Source organism: Thamnophis elegans, chromosome 6 (assembly GCF_009769535.1).
Source record: "Thamnophis elegans isolate rThaEle1 chromosome 6, rThaEle1.pri, whole genome shotgun sequence".
Lineage (NCBI taxonomy): Eukaryota > Metazoa > Chordata > Lepidosauria > Squamata > Colubridae > Thamnophis > Thamnophis elegans.
Window position 1 is genome coordinate 25955569 of NC_045546.1, and position 18277 is coordinate 25973845.

Consider the following 18277-nt stretch of genomic DNA (forward strand, 5'->3'; position numbering starts at 1 on the left):
TTAAAAATGTTTCCTATAACTTAATCCACCTCTGAAAGTATCATTGGAGAAATTAAATGCCACCTCAAAACACTCAAACACACAACCACGTATATACAAACATAAACACACACCTAAATAATCTGTCTGGTATTCTTTTAAATGCTTGTTTATATCCTCCCAATTTAAGTATAAATTATTCTACTAGATTGCATGTGGATAACAATGGATTACTAGGGCCAAGCTAGTTATATGTTCACTACTTTTGCTTTTTTTTAAAGTCATTAAAGTGTACAGCAGAGGAGAGAGATTAGTTTTTTTTTAAAAGATCAAGCGAGGTATGGATGAAAACAGCTGAATTTTAACTTTGTCGTATTGCTTTAGCCATTTTGCTTTCCTACCTGGTGCATTCCCTATGTGTGAACTATGGCAGGAGGAAGTCACTGGAATTTATTGGAGTGGTGGGAAGATTCAGCTGCAATCACTTCCTTTATATACACTCCTTCCAGATATCTATGATACCTGTGATATCTATGACATGAATGATTGCAGGAACTGGGTATATCTAGTTTGATGAAAAGGAGGACTAGGGATGACATGATAGCAGTGTTCCATATCTCAGGGGCTGCCAGAAAGAAGAAGGAGTCAAGCTATTCTCCAAGCAGCTGAAGGCAGAACAAGAAGCAATGGATGAAAACTAATCAAGGAGAGAGGCAACTTAGAACTAAGGAGAAATTTTCTGACAGTTAGAACAATTAATCAGTGAAACAGCCTGCCTCCAGGAGTTGTGAACGCTCCAACACTGGAAGTTTTTAAAAAGAGATTGGATAACCATTTGCCTGAAGTGGTGTAGCGTTTCCTGCCTAAGCAGGGGGTTAGACTAGAAGACCTGTAAGGTCCCTTTCAACTCTGTTATTCTGTTATTCTATACATTAGATATGCACACATTCTATTTAATGCATTAAAAATGTAGTAATAAACATGCCAGTCTCCATCTAATTTTATTCAGAAACAAATGAAAACATATAGGAAACAAACCATAATAAACAAATTTATAAAAGGATAGATTGAGAACCCAGATTTAGGAATAGAAAAATAGAACGTAGAGAAATTGTTAAAGAGACATGCAGCAAAATGGGAAAGGAATCCAAACTTCTGTCAGGGTTCCAGATAGCATCCAAAAGTAAATCAGAGTTCAAGGCAACGGATTCCTCAAAATTCCAATTTATTAAGAGAGCCATATTGGCACATCTGGGAAAACCCGAATCTGAAAGCTTCCAGGTTTTCCCACCCAGTTGAAAGTTTAAGATCCTGCCCCCACATCCACAAGTCCATCACATAGTTCAATCTTCCACTGCCACACTGGCAGCTTCCACCCATACAGTTCCGGCCAGGTGCAGAGACAAAGAATGACCTTGGCTTTCTAGAAAGAATTTTGTTATGGCTACATATCACCCAATTCTGTATAATCCCCCCTCCCATTTTTCCACAATAGAAAATGCATAATAGAATAATAGAAAGTGTGGCAGACCTAAAGTCCACAATGAAAAGACGGCTTGCATGCCTGACAACTTCTACATCCGAAACAAATGCCCTCATATAGGTCTTATTTTGGGACCACAACATATCCCTTTGCTATCCTGTTGTAAATTTATATTAAACTGTAATTCTGACAAGTGAAAACACAAAGTTTATTACAAAAAGGCTCAAGTATCATGTCTTGAGCAAAGCGGCATTGATAGTAATATCAGCCCACTTTTCTTTAACCAGAACATGCCTGGGTAATAGAGCCCAGGGGTTGTTTTTCATTAGGTTGTGAAGACTTGCTCTTTTTTTGAGGTCTAGATTAATATAAAACTACATCCCACTCATATACAATATCAGAATCTTTTCCAGCATAATTATTCATTCATTTACTCATTCATTCATACATACATACATAGAGAGAGAGAGAGAGAGAGCAGAGTTTTTCAATAAAGTAAAAAATATACAAAACTAACAATTAGTAATTATCATTTTAATGTTCTCCCCATCTTCTTTGTCCCATTTAATTCCAAAATCAATTTGATAGTTTCTTCTTTCAGAAAAAGTCCATTCAGATTTCCAGTCTTACAAAAAAAAACACCTCCTTGTCATTTTGTAATGTGGAAAGCAAGAAAGAGGGAAATATTAGGAATCCCATAGTACATAGCCATTATTGACATTTCTTTTCTGTTCCTTAGGCCTCAGGGGAGCACCAGGGTATTCTCTAGATCAAGCTCATCACCTTCCTATTGAAATGGATCCATTGATTGGTATGTTATGTTAGATGGAAAATAATTAAGAAATAATTAGTTTAAACAATAATTTAGTGTACAATATTTTCATTAATTAGAAGAATTCAAAATAGAGAAAAATAGTTAGAGGTCACTAATTTTACACTATGAAATATACATTATGTTAGGGAGAAATGGCTTGCAAAGTAGTATGTATTAGAAAAGCTTTGGCTCTTATTTGAGACTTGACAGATTGAATTTAAGGTATAGTAGTGGGATGTGCCTGAATTAGCATGTTCACTCAACATGCAAAGTTTATTTTCATGATGTAAAGTTTCTGAAAGAATTTCCTTTTTTTCTTGTTCTGCACAGCCAATAACTCTGGTGTGAATAAACGGCAGATCACAGACCTTGTGGATCAAAGCATTCAAATCAATGCTCATTGTTTTGTGGTCACAGCAGATAATCGCTACATTCTCATCTGTGGTTTCTGGGACAAGAGCTTTCGAGTTTATTCAACAGAAACAGGTGGAATTTTCACTTGGGATTTTATTCATTTTCCTATATCATTCACAGAATGTCAAAATAGATAAATATTTTAAATTGAATATTTAAATATAGTAATAGATACATATATAGTATAGTAAATATAGTAATATAGAAAATGATATTTTTTCATATCAGAGAAGGAATTAAAATAAGGATTAGTAACTGTTACAAACCCCAAAAGCTAATTTAAAAACAATGTTTGAAATCTGTTTCAAATTTTGGAGATTTTTGCTCTCAGCTATTTTAATCCAATCTAAGTATAAATTTGTAATCGCATTTTAGGCACCACAGATATTTTGCAATATCTTTTGAGAGAATACTCATTTAGGATGTTCTGGTGAGAGTGACGTTTAATGTTTCCCCCCTTTAGGATAGGGATAAATCTGTTAGTTACCAATAGCAGATTTTTTTACTACTTAAATCCCACCCCCTAAATTGTTTAAATTTTCAAGGGATTTTAAACTATTCAGAATTCAAGTGGCAGCAGCTGCAATGAGAATTCTCAGGCTTACAATCCAGCAGCTGCCTTGGATGTGATGGTTTTGTGACAGGAGGAGATCAGGAGGGTAAAAATTGTAACTCCAATCATACAACAAATAGTTTGCATAGAGAAGGTCACAGGTTCTGTTCCTAGCATTTCCAGTGAAGAATGATCACTTGTGGGTGAAAGGCAGGATATCTGTTTGAGACTCTGGAGAGCCATTACCATTCAAGAGTGGACAGTTTTCTATGTTTCTCTGATGAACAACAAGTCAATGTTATATCACCTTGACACCTGGGAATACAGAAACCTCTTCAGCCTTTAGGATACAGAATGAGAACTCTAGAGGGAACAGCTTTTTTTTTACATTTATACATGTTAAAGCTGCAGAGCGTTTAGTGCAAATTACCTGGCATCTATTGGCTGAAATGCCATATCATATGTCAAAAAGCAGTAATAACACATCTGCATGGAGATTAGATCCAATGAAAGGAAATGTTATACTTTTGTCTAGTCTAATACTTGATACAGCCTGCATACAACATGCTCATACTGAATATCTTATTGTCTGCCGTCTGAAGACAATCACAATGCCTAGTTTCTAGTCCATTGCTGAAAATGTCTTTTATTTGTGCTTTGTTTTTAAATTTGTTAGCTTCAATTTGTATTCATCATGCACTGCAGCACAGGAAAAAAAGATCAGTCAAGCAACCTCTCTTTGTTGTAGGCAAACTAACACAGATCGTATTTGGCCATTGGGATGTAGTTACTTGTCTTGCCAGATCAGAGTCTTATATTGGTGGGGACTGCTACATTGTCTCTGGCTCTCGGGATGCTACTTTGCTGTTGTGGTATTGGAGTGGCCGACATCATATCATTGGTGACAATCCGAACAGCAGTAAGTTATTACCATTTATCTATTTATGTAATATTTCTTTTATATTTTCAATTCTGTACAGAATTGTATAGCCATCTTCTCCATCTTCTCCCTCATGGGTCCCTTTCCACTATTTTCTCCAGCAAAGCCTTTGGAAACACGTCATCATTTATGGGTTTCATAATTTACTGAAAAAATGTTGTAGGTTTTTTTTTACCAGTTATAGAGAGAAATGTTGTTAGAATATCTATTTACTGGAGTTTATTTTATAAGGAAAATGAAAACCAGAGTATAGGCTAAGTTAAATCCAATTAGCTAACATCTTTAAAATGAATTTCTAGGAAGATGTGGATGATATTTTTTAGAAAAGGATTAGGTTCACAAAAGCTGTCATCTGGCGATGTAGATAAGATATTTTATATTACAGAACATAAGGAGATAAGGAACTCAAGAGAAAGATGTCAGGTTGTGGTAATTATGTGGGCTAGGTGTTTGACTTTCTAATGATCCTTTAAGCTGAAAGATAGTTAATTATCAATTTCAGCTTCAGTGCATCCAATTATCAAAAGAACTTCAGTTGTTTCAGAAAATTATATAGAGCAGGATCCCATCTTTTATTTTTTTCATCAACACCACTAATAATACATCTGATATGCTACATTCATATGCATATACACATGCTTGCACTCACTTCAGCACTCTCTGGCATTACTTATTAATAAAGTGACTAAGTAAGTTGAAAAGCATTAGTGATGTGGTCTTTACTAGTTCTCATACCTAAATATACATATATAAGTGCTTTTATATGTTCCTAACAACCTTATAATATTGCCTCATACCATACACTGATCTACCTAGCATTCTATCTAATCTATTTTAATGCCTCCAAATGTATGGTAGAAAAAGGATTATTTTGAAAGTGATAGTTAGCAAATTAAAAATTCTGAATAAATCACTGCATCGGAAGGAAGCTAAAGTTACACATGCCTCCCAATCAGGATTTTCTGTTAGCTGCTACACTACTTAAAAATCTTTTAGAAGTTAAGCTGTATGGACCAGGGATGTCAAACTGGCAGTCCCTGGGCCAGATATGTCATGTGCAGGCCACCCCCACACCAGCTCCACAAAGGCAAAAATCATCATGATACATCACATGACGCAATTGAGTTTGACACCGGTGCTCTAGACTAAGAAATGTGATGTTCACATTTTCACTAGGATTCCTGCATTAGTCTTTTCAGTTAGTATATAGACTACAGCCTTTAGATTGTTCAAACAAAAAACATGTTCTGGGTTTATAGTTGGAGAAAATTGTTTAATTATTCTTTAACTTACTTTTTTAAAAACTTGAATAATTCTTGGTTATGCATAGGTTTACATAGTTTGTTCTGTAACTCAACTTATAAAAACTGGCAACTTGCTTTTTCCCATTTGTACTCTATGTTAGGTTGCTTAAGTTCTTTTTTTTCTAATTAGACTGGGTGGAAAATCTGAGGGAGGGAGGGAGGGAGGGAAGGAAGGAAGGAAGGAAGGAAGGAAGGAAGGTTGTTTTTTCTGAAATGGATACAAATCCGGAAACTAATTCAGAAGTGATAAAAATTAATTTGTGCACCTTAATTGGAACCAGCTCACTGGGGGGGGGGGGGGGGGGGAGGAGGCAAATGGAGCCAGCAGCTAGTGTTAAGAGATGATTGAATTTTTTGTCATGTAGGTATAGTGGACTTGGCTGTTTATCCTCCTGAGTCTATCTCTGCAATATATTGCATTCAGCCTTTGACTGGTTTCTTTAAAACAATCAATGCTATTCCTGTCGTGTCCCCCGGGCCTGAAATTTCATTGATCTTGGGACTTGACATTTCTCATTATATAGCAGCAAGTTGCCAGAGGTGTGAGTTGCTTTTCCTGGCCATGTTTGCATTGAGCACTGTACGAACACATTGTGTCAACTAGCCCAAACCTCAGTTTGTGGACCAATTATAGTAAATAGCCCTTAAAGGCACTAAAGTACATTTTGTCTCACTTGACACATTTTACATATACTTAAAGAGAAGGTTCAGTATCCATTACATGAATGTGATAAACTGTCGGTACGCTAAAACATACTAAATGTCTCTATAAAGAATTGCAGGGAGAAAGTATCACTTATTTTGTGGATAATACAAATGAAGGCATTTTTATTTATATGTATGTAAATATTGCAGATTCAAAAGACTTCCTAAATTAATTAGGAGGTAATTAGTTTTAAAACATTAATAGTACGTGTACATATTATTTCTTTAAATGGTTAATTATAAAACCTTCTAGAGAAGAACTGGGTTTTGAATATGGGCTTTGAATATAAAATCCTTTAATATTAAAATTGTTTTGCTCCAAAAGAGATACTAATTGTTTAGATGTCAGTTTTTTTCAGTAAGCATGTATTTCCCAAAATCTAGAGCAGGAGTGTCAAACTAGCGGCCCGTGGGCTGGATGTGTCACATACAGGCCACTTCCACCCCAGCTCCATGAATGGGAAAAACTTCGTAAAACGTCACATGACATCACGAGTTTGAGATCCATGACCTAAAGATATCTAATGGAAAAAAGATTGCAGTTATAGCTATTAACATCTCCATTTGTTATCAAGCTTCTGGTCAACTTTCACATAGATAATATCCACTTTATTTGATGTCTGCATCAGTTGTACTTCTTATTTCTACCTACAGATATAAATATTGGGTGCAATTTGACAAATTTGACTGTATTACATGGTTATATGCAATCTCTCCTTGGAGCTTGTACAAAATATATGATTCTAATCTTCACCCAATAATATAGGGAAGAACAAGTGCTGTGCACATAGACATGTGAGCCTATAACTCTTAGTAAAGCACAGGGATTTAAGAAACATTATAAAGATGTTAAGGGATAACCAGAACCCAAGCAGGTATAAACTTAGTTGACACAGTAGTTTATAGCAGTAAAAGTCTTCATGCTTATAACCAGAAATAAAAAAGTATTCCCAACACTCCTTGGTAGATATTATTTCAAAAGAATCCTTCCAGGTTATGTATGCTTCCTGGTTGACAAGAGCAACGATGTTGTCTTACAAGATAGACTTTAATAAAGATCCAGCTTGCATAAAATAGTATGAGCATGCTTGAGATAAAATTGAGTTTTGTTTGCCCTTTGTGTATTTGTGAAGCCAAAAGAAAGAAGAAAAATGTAATAGTTCTCAGTTAAAGTAGTGTGATCGTTTTGAGTGCATATGAAATTGTGAATTTATTATTTGTATGACATTCTCCAATGAATGGTGATAATGAAAGAATCAGAAATCCCTAAAGTCTTGGAGATGGGCAGTATAAGAATAGAAAAAAACAGATAAGAAATAAAGTGTGTAACAAGTTGCATAAAACCACGATTGGCGATGAGTGAATTATTTTGAAGGACAAAGGTACAAACAAGATGACAGAATTCAGAAAAAGTTATTAGATTCAAGAATGATTGAGAATGTAGATGATTATGAAAAATTAATAGATTATGTCTTTTAAGATGCTTTGTCCACTATTTAGGATATAGTTGTCAATTTAAGTCTTGTTGGCAATGTGAAATCCATCAATGCTCTTTTGTTGGCTTAGTATCTTTGAGAATAACATTTCTAGGAAGTAACTCTTTGGGATTTGATATTCAGGATATTTTATGGATGCTTATTTTGCAATATTATGCAATATCTTACTCTTCAACTAGGAAAACAATTCTCTCAAATATTAGATGCTTTGATCTCTTCCACTTTTCAAATGATTAACTATTAGCATAATTAATAATTATTAGTTATTGCACTTATGATAATGTATGACGCTATCAAAAAAGGAAAAGAATAATGTTTATAATCCACATGAAATATTAATTTGTAAGGAAATGTGAAGCCATAGGACTAAATGGTTAGACAATTAATATTTACATAAGAACCTCTATACTACTAATTGCATATTATCTCTTTTTGAGAAACAAAAGCTACCCTATTATTTATTATTACTGAGATGGCACATTCCTGTACATTTTACAATTTTGCCCTAAAGCATTCAACTACACAAATGTAGAAGTACAGTGTTGGGAAAATTACTGTGAGTTCAAACTGACAGAGTTTCAATTCACGGGTCAAGCTTCAGCTGGATATCCTTTAGTATCTTAGCATTTAATGTTTCACGGCATCTATCAGTAGTGCCATTAGGGTGAGATAATTTTGTTAGATTTTGAATGATTGGTACAATCCCTAATGTTCCAATTTTTGGCCAAGAAATGTGGTATGTGAAGCCATTTAGCAGGTTTGCTGAAATAATATAATGCTGATTGAACTGTTATTTTCTTTCATTTGTTGCAAAGAGTGAAGAGTTATTTACTGTTACCACCAAGCCTTAGCTGATTCTAACTATATTACAGTTAGGACATGCCTAAAGATCTGCTTTCAGGGACCATACCAAATAAACAACATTAATTATAGTTTAACCTGCAGTTGAGAGTATTAAGCTTGATACTTCAGAATTATGTGTAATGTGGATAATAGTTCCTTTCCCCCTTCTTAGCTTTCTTGTCAACTCTCATGAAAAACTCTTGAGGTTTTTCCAGAGCTAAGTCAAGTAATTCACACTTGAGAATAGCAATTTCAAAATGAGAATATTGTAAAATAAGTTCATGCCCTCTGCCAGCTATAGTTTAGCATCCTCCAGAAATTTAGCCAAACCCCTTCACCTCCTGATACATATCCTTTAGAGCACATTGTGCTGGAAAAGTTGACTTTTAATCTAATGTTTCATTCTGTGTAGAATGTAACATGTTTTTAAAACTGCTGTCATATATTGCAACAGGCACTTATAAAAGGATACAAAAACCATTTAGACAATTAAATAATTTGTTTATATAGTTTGTATTTGATACCTTCACCTCCTACATTCCTTCAGTACAGGCAAATTTGCAAAATATTAAGTATAAATAAATAACCTATTGATATCTAAACATCCCACCCAGAAGCATAGAAAGATATATCACCGAGTTCTTCCCAGCTCTTTCTCTGTTTACTTTTCATAATATAATGCACCTGTTACTGATATAAACATCTTTCAAGGCAGAGAAATTACCTCTAATATTATTCAGCTTTTCTATTTTAATCCAAACATGTATATCCCAAATTTTATAAGTAGACTGTCCTCCCCAACCAGATGTCTCCCAGATGCGTTGCCATGATGGCTAGCTATTTCCTAGCCAGCATATGCACTGAAATCTAAATAATTGGGGTTGTTCAGCACTTAATTCAAAAAAGGTATTTCAGAATGTAAATATATCACCTGTCTGTGGAAAGCAACAGTACAAATCCAAGAAAAAATACAACTGCTTCCAAGAGAAATAGTATATTTTTACACTGAAGCTTCCAAGAGAAATAGCATATTTTTACACTGAAGCTCTGTTTCTTGTTTTATTTATTTTTATTTTTATTTATTTATTTTTATGCTCCCCCTTTCCCCTGTAAGGTGAATCTGGACAGTTTTAAATTGTTATACCATCTTAACTTTTGTTAACCACTCAGAGTATTTCATAAGTGGGAAGACTCATAAAAGTTGAAATTATAAATATCAAATCCAAAGCATTACGCAGCCTAATTAAAATATTTTGTTCAAATGTAAACAAAAGCAAGGATTATATTCTAAACCCAATCAAATCATATAAATATACATGCAATTATTATGACTAATATAGACATAATATCTATATCAGTGTATCATGAAGGAATATGATGTATGAATCAAGAAATCCCTAATACTACTGTGATACCATTTTATTAGAGATATTCTAAACCAGATGGCCCCCAAAATAATAGTAGAAATGCTCCCAAATTGAAATTCAAGCTGGCTTAATATATATATATGGTTCATTTTTTCCCCTTTTTAGGTGACTATCCTGCTCCCAGAGCTGTTCTAACTGGTCATGATCATGAAGTTGTCTGCGTATCAGTATGTGCTGAGCTGGGACTTGTCATAAGTGGTGCTAAAGGTCAGTTGCTAAAGATTAATTTTAGTTTAAAACTTCATGCCTCAAAATAATTATTTCCACCAATAACTTATAAACAGAAAGTCCTCATTTAGCACCTGCAGTCGGAACCAGTAACTTGGTGGTTAAGCTAAATAGGAAAAAAACCATAAGACTGAAACTGTGTTTATGATTTTACTTCAGGTTTCTCTTGCTTTACAACATTAGAAGGATACAATCTCAAATAGCCAGCTGAGCCCAAACAGCAAAGTGTGTGTGTGCGTATGTGTGTGTGTCAAAACCTGATTCATGAGGAAGCAGGTAAAAAGGCAAATATTATAGCCTTTTCCCCCTACTCCCCTGCTCTTTGAAATACTCACCCTTGCTCTGGAATAATAAGACAGGAATTGATACCTGAATGTACATTGATTGGAGAGTAAGGGACTATAAGAGAGTAAGCAGGCACACTAAGGGGAACATGCATTATTAGAAAGGAATGTGCTTGTGACAGCTGTTTGCTTAGTCCATCGCAGCATGCCATAAGCCACTTAATAGACAAACAAAAACCTTTAGTATGAAATTGATTGTCAATTTCAGGCAGCAACCACAACCTAGGAAGAAGCTTATAATCAACTAATTAAATCCACAGCTAAATTGTTAACTTGTGGTTAACACTTTTTAGGGACACCACTGTGGAGAAAAGCAGCTCAGTAAGAGATAGCTTTAGCAATCCCTCTGCTCTCTGAGTAGGGAATGGAGAAATGGGTGAGGCACAGGACAACACATAATAACTGACTGTAATGGCAAACACATGGTGACAGAAAGGCACTGTAAAGATTGTAAACATTAGTCTCAGTTACTTTTTCATCACAACATAACTGAAAAATTGCTGTGAGGCAGTTGCTGAATGAGGACTACTTTTAGCTGCAGGAGCTTAAATCAAGAAATGGAGTAAGTAGCCACCAGGATGCCTCTGGTAAAAGAACCATCATAAACATTGTTACCAACATTCAGACCTATAAATAATTAATACTGCCAAATGTGTTGGGTGGAACAGAATCCATTGGTTTGAAATTATTTTTTAAAACGTGAAGTTTCCCAAATATACTGCCTACATTCAATATTACAGATTTCAATCTTTCTGACACATACAGTAACTTTCCTGCCACAAGTTCTACACTTCCAGCCTACCTTCTCAAACTCTTCCTTTGTGACCACTTCATTGTTTATATGTGTCCTTCTCCATTTTCAGTAGTTGGGCTGGCTTCTTTTTTTGACTGCCATTTTTATCCTTACTAGAACTGTTTGCTATCATGCTTTTAATATTCCTATCATTAGAAATTCCCATTCCTCTTGAGCCTTTTCGCTGTGGCTTATTCTGCAGCTCTGAGTTTATTAAACTCAATTTTTTTAGAAATCAAAAAGCATGCTAGTCAGTTTCCTGTAACATTTCCCTTACTTCCACTTCCTGAAATCTTCTCTTTGATAAGATTGACTTCAGGAATTTAATTCCTATGGATGCCAATGGTTCTATTGAATTTAGATTGAACAAAAAAGGTCCTGAAAGAAATATAGAAATTAAAGATCTTTGACCTCTTGGAGATAATGTTAGACATTTAGAGACCCTTTTCATGGCCATATAGATGTAACTGTGCTTCAAAGAAGCTCTGTTTAATTTTTTTCTCCCACTTCTTTGACATGATAGATGCAGTACATGAAGTACATTGTCTTCTCATCTCTATCATGGCTTATATTGTCTTTATTTTTTGACTTTTTTAATTTATTGATGTCATCAGGATCAACTGTTCAAATTCTACAACAATTAAAATGAATTCACAATAACATCTAAAAATAGTAAATAACCTATGCAACATTGCAATAAAAGAAGTGCCCCCAAACAACCAGGTTTCCAGCATGGATTGCAGTTAAGTCTCAAAGTTTCCCTTAAAAAGCTCTGACTTGACAGGAAGATATTGAAACTAGATGTGCCAGCCCTACAAGGCAGCCCAGATTTGAACACGGAAGTTACAAACACTAATCAACTTGTGTTATAAGGTTGCAATAAAAGACTCTTGCAAGTCTGAATCTACCTCACCATTCCCTGCCTTTATCCTAAAGAGAACTAAAGAGGGTCAAGCCTTAGCCACTTTCTCAAATTCCATTTCTGCTTTTCACTCAGATTTCTCTTATCTTAGGATTCCCTTGGCTACAACTATTCTTCCTCCTCCTCAATGTTATTTTCACAGCCCATTAATCCATTTCTCGATAGATTGAACTGAAGCAACATTATTCACTTATAATGGAACAGAGGGCTAAAATAAGTGTTAGAGCAAAAGGAAAGACCTCTTCTTTCTAAATCCAACTAGTTCACCTTCAACTAAGCAAGAGTTATTTAGATAAAGTGTCTCTGCTGGCCTTTCAGCCAATTATAACTTACTTTTCATTTTACTCAGCTGGAAGAATTAGCCATGATAATTCTAAATTATATGGTTATAGAAGCCAACTATTACCTCAATGGAACAGAAATCCACCACCAGTTTTATTCCATACCTGACCTGCCCCTGTTCTGGCCTCCTGCTGCTAATACCTCTACTAAGAATAGATATAAGCCTTTAAAGATTTCCTTAGGTATAACAGGTGCCATGGAGATCAGATGTACTCTCCTTGATAGTGGAGTTTTTCTACATTAGTAGAGAGATATTCTATCCCATCCTAATCCTTTCTTAATTCATGTTGAAATCATTAGGATTTAAATAATAAGAAACCTTTCTCAGAAATCATAGTAGTATTTTTAATCCATTGTTAATCATCGACCGAAACTGTATGAATTTCCATTTCTGTAATATGCTGTTATTAATTTGTAATATACAGAAGGACCTTGTCTTGTACACACAATTACTGGAGATTTGCTGAGAGCACTAGAAGGAACAGAAAATTGTTTGTATCCACGCCTAATATCTGTGTCTAGTGAAGGCCACTGTATCATCTATTATGAACGAGGAAGATTCAGCAATTTCAGCATTAATGGAAAACTTTTGGCCCAGATGGAAATTAATGATTCAACCAGGGTAATTTTTATTTTATATTCTAATAGAAGGCATTAACATTAGTTCACTGTCACCTGAAAAAAGTTACATCTATAGAAAAAACTTTTCAGCTCCAACTAAGTCAGACTTATTCTTAAAAACTATACCAAGACATTGCTTAATACACAGTGTTTCCTGGATATCTGTTCTTTAGTCATCTGACCATGCTTAAAACTTAAGTAGTTTGACCTCTGTTGTCCTTCAATTTTGGAAACTCAGAGGCATCAATGTGGGGGGTGGGAGTTGGGGGTTGCAAATAATGAAACTCATGCCAGCAAAATGCAAGTGATGAGCCTTTTATATGTGTATCATAATGTTAACACACTGACTTCTGTGAAAACGTCTTAGCTATGTCATGAATATTGGCCCCTAAGGAACCAAATCTACCAGCAGCAAGAACAGCTCAAGGAGATTAAATGAATACATAACTCGAGCTGTTCATTGTGAAGTTTACCATTGCAAAGGCTGAATTGATTTGTGTAAATTTTAAGGCAAGCCTTCTTCACTTTTGCTTATAATAATAATAAAAAACAATTTATTGCTCAGCATTCTGCACTTAAGGTTAGACTTTAGGACTATAGGTAAAATGTGTTAAATAATGAAGATCCATTATTGTTCCTTCTGTTTTTGGTTTTCCTGTAGGCTATCCTTCTGAGCAGTGATGGGCAGAATCTAGTTACAGGTGGTGATAATGGAGTAGTAGAAGTATGGCAAGCTTGTGACTTCAAACAACTCTACATTTATCCTGGCTGTGATGCTGGCATTAGGGCAATGGACTTATCCCATGATCAGAGGTAAGCTGAATCCTAAAAAAATAGCAATAAGAGGTGATATGCATTTAATATTTTCCTTAGCAATCCTTCTCTTAGTTAAATACATAGCACAACTGGATCATTTAAGTTTTAAAACATGAGTCAGTAACATTTCCCAATCCAAAGCACGTGTACCCACAAAAAGGTCATTTCAAAAATTTAGATAACATCTTCTAAATTTAAATATTCTTGTGAAAAATCTCATGAGATGTTATGAATTTGTAAATTTTTATATTTTAAAGAAGTATGCTATTTTAGGAGAGGTAATTTTGAGTAGGACAGTATGCACCACTCAATTAACCATTGAGTTCAATAAAATGGAAAGTCCACATTGGGGAGAAAACGCAATTTTTTGTAGGTATTTATATTCATTTATATTCATTTTGTTGATTCTTTTTACTTTTAACCCAGTCAATCTGTATGTACTTTACACTTCTTTAGAAGAGCACTACTGGAGAAGTAGAAGCAGCCATTTTCCAAAGAACGCTCCATATTTTACTCATTTGTTATCTCACAAAGTAATATGGAATAACATCATAGACTCTTAAGTTTCTTAGCAGACTTTTCCATTTTGCCTAGTATTTTCGAATGACTACTGATCTTCAAACTAGCTAACCGTAGTTTATTATGAACAATAAATATCTCAGATATTTACAGACCCGATCTCTGTTTCTGTTTCAGGACTCTAATTACCGGAATGGCGTCTGGTAGCATTGTAGCTTTTAATATAGATTTTAATCGTTGGCATTATGAGCATCAGAATAGATATTAAACCAGAGTGAAGAACTGAAAGCAAAGATTACATTGAGAGCACAAGTGCTACTGAAAGGTATCTCTGGTGGAAAAAAGAAATCTGCATTGACCTCCGTTGTACATTCCATTACACCCAGCAATAGCTGTACATTGTAGTCAGCAACCATTTTATTTTGTGTGTTTTTTCACAACTGAACACCAGCTGCTGCAGAAGCGAGCTTGTATCATGTAAATTATAATGACTTAATAGATGTTTTGGTAATTATTTCATATACTTTTGTTTACTGAGAAAAGGTAGAAGAACACATCACAAGAGACTTTTGAATATTCTGAGGAACTTGTGTCTGGCTATTATATGGTTTGGGCCATGACCCTAGCATCCATTTCCCATTTCCTAGCCTCTTTTCAAGCTGATCAATTAAAAGGAAAAAAAAAAACCCTACGTTTGATACTTTGTACATCAGATGCACATCTTAACTTTAAAGGGATACTTTTGTAAAAGTAAAGCCTTGTATAAAAAACAAAAACTGTTTCTTAATTTTATTGTGGAGTTACAACTTGCATGTACTTTAAGCCTGATGTCTTGAAACCACATCCACAAGTTGAACTGAAAGCTGTCCAAGGCCCAGCTTGTATTTAAAGATTGAAATAGGTGCAAGCTGCAATGGAGCCATTGCCACTGAAACATGGTCTTCATGTTTCAGTCTAAAGCCACCCCTTCTAAATGAAGTTTTGCTCATTACATGAAGCATTTGGATATGAAGCCATTGTCGCCATAGTTATGCATTAAAAAATAATTTTCCCTTAAAAATTAATAATGTGATAAACAGACAGGAGCATGGTTAAGATGCTCTGCTACAGCGCTTTATGATTCCCACCAAAGCAAGTTGCTAGACTTCTAGATTCATCACATTTGGCATACTATGCATTGCAGGGAGAGAGCAACTAAGATTTTCTCTTAAATTCCTTGGAAATAAAGCTTGGTTAAAAGCAAACTTAGCTTCATTGGGGTTATTCTTTTGAATATTTTTAAAACTCATATGTTTAACACTCATTTTACATTGAAGGCACTCATATTTGACAGTACTGTAATAATGACTATCAGAATAATTTTCTGCACATTCTCCAAATCATGTAACATACCCAGGGGTATATACACTTTACTTCATGTTTCTTCTTTGTATATTTGGTGACTGTATTGTCATAGATGTACATATTGTGTCGGTAGGGCTATGAGGCATGTAACAGGAATGTAATTTTCTCAAACTTTACACTCACTCACAGTCATTTATTTAAAAAAAAAAACAAGATAATGGATTCTTTGTACTGGCACTTTGGCACCAGAAACATATTATTTATTGACGTGGTTCTTATTTGTTACTCACCTTGTATTAGTAAGTTTTAGCACTAAATACCTTCTTCATTGTTGTTTGTATTAATAAGATTCTGAAATCATGGGGAATCAATGTAATGATTAAGTTATTCATCATTGTTCTGTAAGCAATATCTTGAGTTTGTAGCTTAGAACTGGGAGAATACTGAACCATCTGGAAGATAAGTTCATTTCATCTCAAGATCATGGTGAAATATTTTGGCTATATAAATTCCTTAAGCTATTGTAACCATGTTTTATTGCAAAAATGTAAAATATGCCAGATGTGCGTGAGTTGGAAATCAAAAAAAGAAAAATAAAATATGCAAAGAATTCATGAATTGGTTCTTAATTTATCAAACCTTGACTCAAATGTTTTTTTTAATTAAAAAATACATTTAATAATGGTTTATAAATATTAGAAAGACTTAATTTACCATTGCAGTGCCTACTTATCCATATATTGATTGGTTGGTATACATGCACAACATGTCACAATCTTTTATGCTTTATGCTACATTTTCATAATTAATGGTGTAATGGTAATTCTGGACATCAGGGTAGGGAAAGTTCCTTTTGCATTTCTGTTTAAAAAAAAAATCAGAGAGAAATTGCCACTGCTAATCAGGGATTGAAATGGATGATTTATGACAATGTAAATAATCTGACCTAGATACAGGTTTTCTATGAAACTAATTTATAATTTAAACTCACACTTTTCATTTGGAAAGTATTTGGTGACAAGGCAATTTATTTTCAACAATTACTAAACATCAATATTTGTATATGAACAGGAATGTTAACATAGCGCTTTCATTCTTTTTACTAGTTCACAGTAAAATCTATTAATTATGCTTTGCGTATGGTAGTCTGAGGAGTGTATAGATAACGATGGATATCACATACCAGAACTTTTTCCCTTAAGATGCCTTAAAATTTACGCAATAGTGAAGAAGCTTATTGTATCATCACAATATTTCAATTTGTTGAAGGAACATGAATATTATCAAACTTTTAAACTTGGAAAACAGAACACCTACACAGCAGTTGACAATATAAGTTTACCTCAACTAATCTCCAAGACTAAGCAGGATCAAACTTCATTAGTATTAGATAAACTAAAGATTTGGGGGAAAATACCCAGAAATCATTGGCAAAGCATTACCACCCTAGTGCCAAGAAAACTCTACTTACAAGGACCTTTCCCCCCCCCCCCCCCCCCCCGATTCCCTCTTGCATTTTCTCCTCCAAGGTACAATACCTTCCATGCAAGAGAAGCAGGAAGACCTCCATCCTGTGGCAGACTGGTTTTAATTAGGCCTAGTATAGTAAAACACACATTATAGAAGCTTTACAACACATGATCTTACAATTGTAACATTGTACATATACTGTACATACTGTAAAATTACAAACTATAAAATTTATTTTAAAAAATAGCAAAAAAAATATAGTCAATCATCTTAATTGAAATGCCAAACTCCTGCTTATATTTAGGAATGCATCACAGATTATTTCCTGTATCTTCACAGAGTGTCATTGACTAACCACAGGTTGGAGGCCACAATGCTAATCACTAAACCATACCATTGTTAGAGTGGTTATGATCAAATCAGTCACTGGTAAATTGAACACATCTACTCAGATTAAGTTGGGGAAAACAACTTTTTTAAAAGATAGGCAGTATTCAATATGGTTCAGTACATGCTGATATCAGGTAATCGCTGCCTGGAAAAATTCATGATATGAAATAGAGCAATAATAGGCACATTATAAATTTTAAATGTTCTATTGATGTTCACAAAATTCATAACTTTTCTTAAATGGAAGACCCTGGCCAAATGGAATATGCATGGTCAGAAAATATATATTTACCACAAGAGAAATTGCTCCCTCATAGCACTTCTACCCCACACTAATACTTCATTGTTACTTTTTTTCTAAACAGATGAATATACTTTCAGACAAGTTCTCTAATAAAAGATCAAAGCATAGTAAAAGTTGAGGGGCTTTGCATTCCCCATCCTGCAACTTTCTCTTACTACTGTCAAAGCCAAATAATTTCCTTGCTTTGTTATTTTTAGTTTCCCTTGCTTCTGTTCTTTAGTATTTA

The 18277-nt window shown here is 34.4% G+C and overlaps 1 protein-coding gene across 2 annotated transcripts in view; it reads left to right on the forward strand.

Annotated features, from left to right (window-relative positions):
* Nucleotides 1-16501, forward strand: part of NBEA (neurobeachin) — a 384945-nt gene extending 368444 nt beyond the window's left edge. For both annotated transcript variants that reach the window (XM_032219812.1, XM_032219813.1), the window contains exons 52-58: nt 2202-2273; nt 2607-2762; nt 3992-4162; nt 10064-10165; nt 13013-13209; nt 13870-14021; nt 14721-16501. In XM_032219812.1, coding sequence (XP_032075703.1) covers nt 2202-2273; nt 2607-2762; nt 3992-4162; nt 10064-10165; nt 13013-13209; nt 13870-14021; nt 14721-14811 — 941 coding nt within the window. In that variant the 3' untranslated portion in view covers nt 14812-16501. The remainder of the gene's footprint in view (nt 1-2201; nt 2274-2606; nt 2763-3991; nt 4163-10063; nt 10166-13012; nt 13210-13869; nt 14022-14720) is intronic.
* The last annotated feature ends 1776 nt before the right edge of the window (nt 16502-18277 follow it).